We start from the raw sequence: 11,869 nt of genomic DNA, 5'->3' as shown, positions 1-11,869 counted from the left end.
CCGTTATTTTCTCTTTCATTGGGAAATATCCTATGACTATTAATATGAAATAAGTCAAAATATATAAAGAGGTAGGAATATAAAATCCTTTTTTACTTCTTCCTATTACCTTTTGAACATGTAAAGTGTGCTTCACAAAGACTATGTTTTCTCTTCTTTTAAATCCTTTTACTTACGCAATATTTTCTGTCACTTGTGACCCTTATGAAGAAAAGCGGTTCGGACAATGGATTGATGGATGTTTCCATGTTCAAGAAACGAGCATTATTCCATTTTCTTGGCTTTTGGGCCACAACTTCACATTCACGTCCCAAATATCCTTTCGTGATTTTTTTTCCTTTAAATCAAAAGTTATTGTCAAAATTGAATACAGTATATCACAAGAGTTTTATTTTGAAAAGCAACACCAGGTTTCTATGAAAGTACTTCTGTGGGAGTCCTGCAGTGGACAAGTGTCCCCCAGTACCAAGTGGTTGGGGAATAAAAAAACGTTAATTTTTAATCATTTTTGGAAATTTGAGGTCATAATCGAATTACATATTTCAGAGATGTTTTCGTTTTAAATGCACTGTCAGATCTGTATGAAAATAATTTGGTTGGACTCCCAGGGTGGTTTAGTGGATAACAAAAGGTTAATTTTCATTCTACTGTATTTGTGGCTTATGGCTTTTTAATTTGAAATCCTCCATCAGAACTGAATGTAAATACCTGTACAGTACTATGGTTGGAGTCCTGGGGTGGTGTAGTGTCCTCCATGAATGTCCTGGTATTGGGGTAACAAATGGAGACGTTTTAATCTTTTTTTGAAATCGGGATAATTACCGTTCTTTTTGCAGATTTAACATTAACTTCACTTTAGAACTCCAGAGCTTTTCTGGGTGCAATCCTGAGACCGTTTGCATTCTCCCTAGTTGGACTGGTTGCCTGAAAATAGATTCTTTTGCAATTTAGTTTAAATCCAGAGCACCGGTGTCCCTGCATATTTGCAGCTGTCTCGACCGCAGTATAGTTTGTTGCCGTTTTATTTTGAAGGTGACCAACCCAACTCGTAATGTGATGCACAGTTCGAACAACCATTCCGGCCACTGCCTTGACTTCTTGGTCTTTCCGTGTGGAGGCTGGACTGACCCGAGTTGTAGACTTCACTTGAACCATCGATAATGGCTGATAAAACTAGGTAACAGCAACACAAACGCGATAAAATTGTCCAGATCAGTTTCAGCCTCGTTTGTAGAATATCGAGTCTGCATTTGTTGTTGTCCACACATTTATTGCTATCGTGACAAAGTACAGCAGTATTACACAACAAAACACGTATGCTTCTTACACCGAGTAAAAGTTGGCCCGATGTTCAATTTTCGCTGAGTTCTTACCAGCTCGTACTCTGCCTCAGAGCTACATTTGCAACGTTATCACATTTGTCGCAAGATCGCGGCTGCATTTGTTGCCATCACAAATGTATTATGCAAACAGTGGTAGACGTTGTATTTCACAACCATCTGCCGTATCCTACTCTGAGCGCCTTGTTTGCGAAGGAAGTGAATGCTGATTTGGCGGGGCTCGTTCAAGTCGCACACATTCGTTAAGACATACGTCAGATGAAGTTTCAATGGTTGCAAACAGTTTTTCTTGTCGCAGGGAAATTTTGAACAAGTTCAAAGAACATTCACTATGTTCGCAAACACTCCCCCGATCTATTGATGGTTATAAGGACTGTAAGGAACTGTCCACAAGTTACAAAATCCAGGTTGTGGTTGGACAAATCACCATATATCAAAAATATATTTAATCATTTTCAGATATGATGACATCATGAGCTGTAGTGATTTGTAGCCCATCATTGCGAACTACTGCATCACTCAGAATGACAAAAGGTGTTTTCAGTGATGCTTGGTGAATATTTTTGTCACATAATAAGAAATATGAACAGATTTTCATTTGTAGTAAGCAAGGTTTATCATTTGTGGCTACTATAATATTCTGAAGGGGGGGGGGAGAAATATATATTTGATTTGATTTATGATGATGTTCCGCATATGTCACCCTGGAATTTGTAGGTTGTGGACGCCCTTTACATAGAGGTACTGTACGAGTGAATATCAAACATGGAACATATGGCCAACTTTTACCCACTGGGATTTTTACTAATGTATTAGTAGCTAGCATCTGTCATATTTCCTGTTTAATTTTATCACTGATTCAGTTATCTTTTAAAGTTTTGTCGACACCACCGTTCACCTGGATGTGAAGGTAGGATAACATACTTTGAATACTATATCATTTCAGTTTTTTTTTTTATAGTGGTTCCCTCTGCCCGGTATTAGTACTGCTGGGCTATGAAAATGGAAACTGATTCACTTTGCCACCGTTTTCTTTACTGTTTTATATATATATCACTGCATGACTTGACTTCACTGACAAAAAACATGAACCTTCTATGTTTTTACAGTCTTTACATTTATTTATTCTATTATTTTACATATTATTGTCTACATTTATTTATTCTATATATCTAGATTTCATATTGCACCCAAGTGACACGAGTGGCCGAAAACAAGTACCAAATGTGATTAACTAACTCGGCCAGTAAAGCTGATTCTGATGTGATTTTTGCATTGGTGCTCTATTTTAAAGTTCTCGTTCTCACGAACACGCACTAACCCAACATCCCCTTTTGTGACATTACCATCTATGCCCGCTCATATAGGATTATTATGGAAAGACGTTGCAGAAGACGTCAGATCTACAGAGTAATGCCTGCGTGGCTCCAGTGGGGCCCCTCCCGAAATGCATCCTCCAGGCTCTAAAGAAAGTCCATCCTGATGTGACTGACAGGTTGTTGCTGAATATGTTCATGCACTCGATTGGCGTAGCACAGCGGCTAATTTTTCAGAATGGGGTTCCCTCCCCATCAGATACTATGGTTGTGGTCTGGCTGTGCCAGAATGTTTGGAGGGCTGCAGAATTCTGGACCTGGGCTGCGGGAGTGGCAGAGACTGCTACATCCTAAGTCAACTGGTGGGAGAGGCAGGGCATGTCACCGGCATCGACATGACTGAGGATCAGGTAAACTGCTGTTTTGCTCAACTCAAGTGAAATCAAGTACATTACACTCAGAAAAAAATCGGGGATGACTTTTGGGGGGAAATTCTGGGATTACGCAACCCTAAAATGCACTGTAACCGTTACAGTGGACTTCATGTGACTTGCAAACCTTGGAATGCACAGATGCAACTGTTCAATGTTTCAGTACTTTTTGGACGACTTGTTCTCAAACAAGAAGCCATCCATCCATCCATCCATCATCTACCGCTTATCCGGGGCCGGGTCCCGGGGGCAACAGCTTTAGCAGGGAAGCCCAGACTTCCCTCTCCCTAGCTACTTCTTCCAGCTCTCCCCGGGGGATCCCGAGACGTTCCCAGGCCAGCTGGGTGACATAGTCTCTCCAGCGTGTCCTGGGTCTTCCTCGGGGTCTCCTCCCGGTGGGACATGCCCGGAACACCTCACCAGGGAGGCGCTCAGGAGGCATCCGAATCAGATGCCCAAGCCACCTCATCTGGCTCCTCTCGATGTGGAGGAGAAGCGGCTCGACTCTGAGCCCCTCCCGGATGACCGAGCTTCTCACCTTATCTCTAAGGGAGAGCCCGGACACCCTGCGGAGAAAACTCATTTCGGCCGCTTGTATCCGGGATCTCGTTCTTTCGGTCACGACCCATAGCTCGTGACCATAGATGAGGGTTGGAACGTAGATCGACCGGTAAATTGAGAGCTTCGCCCTTTGGCTCAGCTCCTTCTTCACCACGACAGACCGATACAACGTCCGCATCACAGCAGACGCTGCACCGATCCGCCTGTCAATCTCCTGCTCCCTCCTGCCCCCACTCGTGAACAAGACCCCAAGATACTTGAACTCCTCCACTTGGGGCAAGATCTCCTCCCCGACCCGGAGGGGGCACTCCACCCTTTTCCGACTGAGGACCATGGTTTCAGATTTGGAGGTGCTGATCTTCATCCCAACCGCTTCACACTCGGCTGCGAAACGCTCCAGTGAGAGTTGGAGAGCCCCGTTTGAAGGAGCCAACAGCACCACATCATCTGCAAAAAGCATGGATGCAATACTGAGGCTCCCAAAACGGACCCCCTCAACGCTTCGGCTGCGCCTAGAAATTCTGTCCATAAAGGTTATGAACAGAATCGGCGACAAAGGGCAGCCTTGGCGGAGTCCTACCCCCACTGGAAACGATTCCGACTTACTGCCGGCAATGCGAACCAAACTCTGACATTGGTGGTATAGTGACCGAATAGCCCGTACCAGGGGGTTCGGTACCCCATACCCACGAAGCACCCCCCACAGAACTCCCCGAGGGACACGGTCAAACGCCTTCTCCAAGTCCACAAAACACATGTAGACTGGTTGGGCGAATTCCCACATACCCTCGAGGACCCTGCTAAGGGTGTAGAGCTGGTCCACTGTTCCACGGCCGGGACGAAAACCACACTGCTCCTCCTCAATCTGAGGCTCGACTTCCTGACGGACCCTCCTCTCCAGCACCCCTGAATAGACCTTACCAGGGAGGCTGAGGAGTGTGATCCCTCTGTAGTTGGAACACACCCTCCGGTCCCCCTTTTTAAAAAGAGGGACTACCACCCCGGTCTGCCAATCCAGAGGCACTCTCCCTGTTGACCACGCGATGTTGCAGAGGCGTGTCAACCAGGACAGCCCCACAACATCCAGAGCCTTGAGGAACTCCGGGCGGATCTCATCCACCCCCGGGGCCCTGCCACCGAGGAGCTTTTTAACCACATCGGTGACTTCAACCACAGAGATAGGAGAGCCCACCTCAGAGTCCCCAGGCTCTGCTTCCTCCAAGGAAGGCGTGTTGGTGGAGTTGAGGAGGTCTTCGAAGTACTCTGCCCACCGGTTCACAACGTCCCGAGTCGAAGTCAGCAGCGCCCCATCCCCACTGTACACAGTGTTAGTGGTGCACTGCTTCCCCCTCCTGAGACGTCGGATGGTGGACCAGAATTTCCTCGAAGCCGTCCGGAAGTCGGCTTCCATGGCCTCACCGAACTCTTCCCACGCTCGGGTTTTTGCCTCGGCGACCACCGAAGCTGCGTTCCGCTTGGCCAGTCGATACCCGTCAGCTGCCTCTGGGGTCCCACAGGCCATAAAGGCTCGATAGGACTCCTTCTTCAACTTGACGGCATCCCTTACTGCTGGTGTCCACCAGCGAGTACGGGGGTTGCCGCCACGACAGGCACCAACCACCTTACGGCCACAACTCAGATTGGCCGCCTCAACAATAGAGGCACGGAACATGGTCCACTCGGGCTCAATGTCCCCCGCCTCCCCCGGAACATGGGAAAAGCTCTGTCGGAGGTGGGAGTTGAAACTCCTTCTGACAGGGGATTCCGCCAGACGCTCCCAACAAACCCTCACAATACGTTTGGGTCTGCCAGGACGGACCGGCATCTTTCCCCACCATCGGAGCCTGCTCACCACCAGGTGGTGATCAGTTGTCAGCTCCGCCCCTCTCTTCACCCGAGTGTCCAGAACATGCGGCCGCAAATCCGATGATACAACTACAAAGTCGATCATCGAACTGCGGCCTAGGGTGTCCTGGTGCCAAGTGCACATATGGACACCCTTATGTTTGAACAAGGTGTTTGTTATGGACAATCCGTGACGAGCACAGAAGTCCAATAACAAAACGCCACTCAAGTTCTGATCGGGGGGGCCGTTCCTCCCAATCACGCCCCTCCAGGTCTCACTGTCATTGCCCACGTGAGCATTGAAGTCCCCCAGCAGAACAAGGGAGTCCCCAGCAGGAGTACTCTCCAGCACACCCTCCAAGGACTCCAAAAAGGGTGGGTATGCTGAGCTGCTGTTTGGTGCATATGCACAAACAACAGTCAGGACCCGTCCACCCACCCGAAGGCGGAGGGAGGCAACCCTCTCGTCTACCGGTGTGAACCCCAATGTACAGGCACTGAGCCGGGGGGCAATGAGTATGCCCACACCTGCTCTGCGCCTCTCACCGTGAGCAACTCCAGAGTGGAAGAGAGTCCAACCCCTCTCGAGAGAACTGGTACCAGAACCCAGGCTGTGTGTGGAGGCAAGTCCGACTATATCCAGTCGGAACTTCTCTGCCTCACACACCAGCTCAGGCTCCTTCCCTGTCAGAGAGGTGACATTCCATGTCCCAAGAGCTAGCTTCTGCAGCCGAGGATCGGACCGCCAGGGTCCCCGCCTTTGGCTGCCACCCAGCTCACATTGCACCCGACCCCTTTGGCCCCTCTCATGGGTGGTGAGCCCATGGGAAGGGGGACCCACGTTGCCTCTTCGGGCTGTGCCCGGCCGGGCCCCATGGGTGTAGGCCCGGCCACCAGGCGCTTGCCAACGAGCCCCATCTCCAGGCCTGGCTCCAGAGGGGGGCCCCGGTGACCCGCGTCCGGGCAAGGGAAACTTAGATCCATTTATTTTAATCATCATCAGGGGTCTTTGAGCCGTGCTTTGTCTGGCCCCTCACCTAGAACCTGTTTGCCATGGGTGACCCTGCCAGGGGCATAAAGCCCCAGACAACTTAGCTCCTAGGATCATCGGGACACACAAACCCCTCCACCACGGTAAGGTGACGACTCACGGAGGGGTCAAACAAGAAGCTGAACGGCATAATACTCAACAAGTTTCCGGGTTCAGTTAGAATACATGACATATTTAAATAGTGGTATTCATCCTGCTCTTGTCATTTCGACATCAAGAATGACACCTAATAGTAGATCAAAAGTACCTTGCCATTGCGAGGCTTTAAAAAAGTTTTTTTTTTCTCCGAGGGAAGGTGCCACTTAGCTTGGACTGTCGCAGAATATCATAAGCAGGTTGTAACAATGATAAGCAAAGACTGAAAGAGTCACACAAAGGCATGGAAGTGCTTGGAAATGTTCACGCATCAAACATCTGATTTGAATTTCAGCTCTTTGCTAGAGAAGAAATTGTGCAAACAATTACTGGAACATGAACAGGTGGCCATCCACATTTAAAACTTCAGTTCACCTGTAAAGTTTAAAGTGCATTTTAGGCATATCCTGCCATTTCACTGAAAAATGAACATCTCACCACCATCCTATGCCCCTATCGCCAAAACTATCAATGCCCCCCGAAGGCAATCAATACAAAAAAATGATTGGCGCCACTAATGGGTCTGCAACCACATTCCTCGTATATTTAAGAACCCAAGTGAATCCCACAAGAGTAAGTACACAGAGGGTAAACATGTTATTGTCATTGGGGGATGGATGGACGGGAAAACCATGTGTGCAGCAGCCATTGTTCAACAACAACAACAACAGAAATGCTATGCGGATGAACAATAGCAATAAGTCTTTTATCAGATGCCAACATATGGTACTGCCATAATTAATAATTAGAGAAGATGTAATCACAGTACTTCTGAAAGCCAGAGTACCTAATTTAGGATAACTAGAAAGACATACTGTTTTTTGTGATATACTACATGGATGGGGATGAGAAATCATTATGCACAAACATAGCTGAATCAATAGCACAAAAAGCGGGTTGACCTCCTTTCTGGTAACCACAAGTAAATAAATCAGAAGGAGCGCAGTGCCCTAATAGGTTGATAGGGCACACCAAACTGACTTTCATTGATGCCTTTTTTACTGTGTAATCATTTTTAGGTGAGGAGGAGGAGGAGGATGTTTGTCTTTGACTTTGAGCAAGAGTCCGGGGACACACTCGACTGCTCGCAAGTCAACCACAGGGCTAGCTAGGCTGGTGCTTAACATTTTGTTTCTGGTGAAGCAGTTTTTAATTTCAATTTAATATGTGGGTCTTTTAATAGCTGAAACAAAAAAAACAAACAATGTTTTCACTCGAGATTGACTCCTATCTGGATTAAAGCCCAGCTGCCGCTGTCATGCTTCATCAGACATGTGGTGGTCTTCTTATGATGGGCAATGATGTTTTTGTGCCAAATTGATTTTGTGTAATCTGTTTTGTCACCAGAAAACTCCAATAACCAAAATGAAGCATTCATCAGCTTCATATTTTGGTTTAAACTCAATCATAGATTGCGCTCTTTGTAAAGCATGGGGTCTAACACCTGCACGGACATCTCAAACTAATTTCATTCTCTCACGTTATCTAGCTTATAGTGGCCAGGAAACATGTGGACTTTCACATGAAGGAGTTTGGCTACAAGAAGCCCAATGTGACATTTGTCCAGGGTTACATCGAGGCCTTAACAGAGGCGGGTCTGGAAAGGAACTCTTTTGATATCATCATGTAAGCTTGCCTCCTGCTCACTTTCAGTTTCGCATTTTAAAGATGTGAACCGTATTTGGAGAAATGTTTTGAAATATTCGCCTTTCATTACTTAGATCCAACTGTGTGGTGAATCTTTCTCCAGACAAGAAGAAAGTCCTGACTGAAGCTTACAATATGCTAAAGGTACACTTGTCTTTAACTCACTTTTAATTTCATTGTCTGAACGAATTTCACCAGAATTGACCAACCATCTCATAACCAACTTCATGTATTTGCTCGACTGATGTTTAGGATGGTGGTGAGTTTTTCTTCAGTGACATGTACAGCAATGGAAGACAAACTGAGGAAATTAAAAACAACAAAGTTCTTTGGGGTATGTGTTATTACTCCACTGCCGTGCATTTCCTGCAGACGCATGCCCACGTGTGATCGTGCAATTTTCCAATACAGGTGAGGGATTTGGTGGTGCGCTGTGGTACAAAGATCTGCTACAGTTGGCTGAGGAAGTAGGTTTCAGACCCCCGAGGCTCGTCAAAGCCAACGTTATCACTGTTGACAACAAGGAAATGCAAGCCATTCTGGGTGTGATGCTTGTTTCTGTCTTTACAGTGTTTTGTATTATTATTGTCAAGGTAGATTGCACCAAGAACTACATTTTCAACCACTAGAACGCAATACTGCTGGGCATACAGTTAATTTGTTTTCACCTGTTCTACATTCCAGGGGACTTCAAGTTTGTCTCTGCCACATACCGTCTCTTTAAGGTCCCGAAAGGCAGCCCAAAACCATGTAAAGTCATTTATAATGGAAACATTGCAGGGGCAGAGGACTCTCTCCGCTTTGACTGTCAGTACACCTTCAAGGTCTGCCGCTCCTCATCATCAGATCGGCTCCAGTTGATTTTGAACTGAAATTTCACAAGTGTTTGCTTCTGGCCAGGCTGATCAAGTGGTGGAGGTAGATGGTGAATTAGCCGCCAACCTGACCCATTCTAGATATGCGCAGGCCTTCACTTTCCAACCACCAGGAGACTCTTTTGAATCTTGTGGAGTCAAGCCAAAGGTCAGTGATATTTTGAAATACAGTATGTAAAAGATGCATATGGTTACTTTGAGCACCAGAGGTCGGTATCATTTTAAAATTGTGGACACGCCCTGAGAGGCCCACTGTCTTCACAGCACGGTCAAGGAAGCATGCTGCACATTCTCACACACTCTCTCTCTCTCTCAAGGCACACATATGCACTCATCCACAAGCACAAGGTCAAGCAGCTGTCTCAGAGTCATAACCAAACTGTGGAGTCATGCTGGGAACCTTGAACAGGAAGGAATGCTCTCTTCTCTAGCTCATGGAATGCTATCGTGTCAGCTCTAATGGTTATTCTTTAAATGCATACATTGCAACATGAGATGTTTCATCAATGACCGTACATTATATCACATAGAAATAATGCTTTTCAATGACGTAATGCAGATTTTGAATTTTGATTTCCTAGATAGTAGATCTAGGATCAGAATTCAGCTTTGAACCTTCGGACTGGTCCTCTGATGTGAGACCAAGCGTACATGATTTACTCAAATCAACCATGTTTGCTGTAAAGTAGTATAAATGCTTACGTTTAGCGCTTAGTCATTTAATGAACAATCATGTCTGATAAAGTTAAAAACAATCAAGTAAAAACACGTCAATACTTGCGAACTGGCACAGAGGCTCAGTTGATACCAGAAGACCAGAATTGTGTAAAATATAGAAAGTACCTACAATAGAACGGTTTTTTTTCTTTTTTAAATATGCATTTTTGCACAGGTCCTAGTATTGCCTTGAGGAAAATGTGACGTAATCCTAAAGTGTGATGTCTTATTCCTTGTTGAATTGATCATTCAGGCAATCTCTGGGGATCCTTTTGAGCTGGCTGCGCAGCTGCAGAAACAGAGTGCAGCCTTAGCCACAGGGGGGTGCTGCAGTACGCAGTCTGCAACCTGCTGCAAGTGATTCTGGGAGTACATCACTGCTGCAAAGTTCAGAATGTCAGCAACATCATGCAATCACGTGGTAGTGTAACAGTAGTTTAAATGTCACAAATTGTGTTTCTGAAGGTAGATGTCCAATAACAATAAAGTGCACAGTAGGGTTGAAGGATTCAAGACCAGTACTGTACTGTTTGGCCAAACCTGGGAAATTGGTTGTTCTTTTCTTATAACCACATGTTGTTGCTACTTTGAGGTATCTTTGAACTGAGATGAAATCATGACGTGTTTAACATATCCTAATGGGGTGCTCATCATTTTAGAGTAAACATTTTAAAACAATGGTTGAGCATCTTTAACTCAACTGATCGTAAGTCATCTGTATTTATACAGCACTTTGACAACTTTTGTAGCTGTAACAAAGTGTGCCCTACTAAACACACCTCATAAAACATGAACAATATAATCACCATAAAATCCATTCCTACATAGGCTTTGGTATTGTATTCAAAGTCTGCTTTCATCAGTGCATCTCAGGTGTCATGATCACCGCATGCATGATGTCACACACGTCTGTGGAAAAGCAGCTCTAGCGTCCGTTGACGAGTAGCATACATACCAAATCCCACCTTTTCAAAAGAAATACTGTATTTGGAGTTCCAAATTGTACTAGAATCATTGCAATATTTATAGAACGATAACATTTGCCTACTAGGATTATTTTTCCTATTGTGCACTTCTTTTTTTGTTGCTGCACCTGTTCTATTGTAATACAGTACTAGTTCTTGTGATTTACAGTAATTGCCTTCTTTTCAATTCTCGTCAATAAAAAAGTCCGTCACAATCATTGTATTTGTTACTGTAATATAAAAATAAATGTTTTTGAGCTTGCTCTGTGAATATCTATGGCTCATAATTTCGGAGATGCTTTCTATTAGTGTTGACAATTACAGGGGCAAGGGGTAAGATGAGGGAAGGTAATGCATTATACCTAGTATATTCTGTAAATGCAGTATAAATCCTGTTAATGAGGCTATGTCATCCAAGACAATATGTCTGCATACATCCATCCATCCTTGCATCCATCATCTGAACTGCTTTTATTCCCACAAGGTTCCCGGGCGTGCTGGAGCCTATCCCAGCTGTTTTAGGGCAGCAGGCGGGGTACACCCTGAACTGGTGGCCAGCCGATCTTTGTGCATACAACATGTTGTTCACATACTTTTCCTACCAGAGTCATCTCACCTAAAACATGACAGGCTTTACCCATATTGTTATGAGTTCTGCAGTAATCGAGTCATCATAGCAGTGGTGAATCAACATACTCAATCATAATCAAAGAATTTTAAGAGTAATTTTCATGCTGTTTATCTTGACAAGAGAAAATCAGAAAAGCACGTGGACATTGGAAAAAAGTGTTTTTTATATGTTTTGTGTGCGTGTGTTGTAACTATGCTGACTTGGTATTTATCTCCTAAACTTGAATAATACTGTTTGTCCCCAAAGTCACGAGTGGGTCTTGTCCATTTCTTAACATGAGGTGCACTTGTTTTGGAATTGGATTCGTCACTGTGGCAGCGGGCGCCCCGCCCCTAGCCTGGAACCTTCTTCTGAT

General features: G+C 45.3%; 1 protein-coding gene across 4 annotated transcripts; it reads left to right on the top strand.

Moving 5' to 3' along the window:
• The first annotated feature begins 1,063 nt into the window (after window positions 1-1,063).
• Window positions 1,064-11,145, top strand: LOC147200563 (arsenite methyltransferase-like). 4 transcript variants are annotated; one of them, XR_015101840.1, is made up of 11 exons: window positions 1,064-1,177; window positions 2,217-2,250; window positions 2,708-2,835; window positions 2,916-3,066; window positions 8,169-8,305; window positions 8,401-8,470; window positions 8,579-8,660; window positions 8,738-8,919; window positions 9,011-9,150; window positions 9,227-9,349; window positions 10,172-11,145. XR_015101840.1 is itself a non-coding variant. In XM_086120266.1 (11 exons), the coding sequence occupies exons 1-11, from the start codon at window positions 1,161-1,163 to the stop codon at window positions 10,277-10,279; spliced, it is 1,122 nt and encodes a 373-aa protein (XP_085976392.1). In that variant the 5' UTR covers window positions 1,064-1,160; the 3' UTR covers window positions 10,280-11,145. The 4 variants fall into 4 exon arrangements, 2 of the variants coding, with proteins under 2 accessions (XP_085976392.1, XP_085976393.1); XR_015101841.1 differs by lacking the exon at window positions 10,172-11,145 and adding an exon at window positions 9,519-10,151; XM_086120266.1 differs by having other exon boundaries at window positions 8,738-8,869.
• Window positions 11,146-11,869: the final 724 nt, after the last annotated feature.

The sequence above is a fragment of the Hippocampus guttulatus genome, chromosome 9, assembly GCF_054856545.1.
Source record: "Hippocampus guttulatus isolate MCC_2025c chromosome 9, RoL_Hgut_1.0, whole genome shotgun sequence".
NCBI lineage: Eukaryota > Metazoa > Chordata > Actinopteri > Syngnathiformes > Syngnathidae > Hippocampus > Hippocampus guttulatus.
Note: the sequence above shows the minus strand (reverse complement) of the source record. Positions and strands in the feature narration are given on the sequence as shown.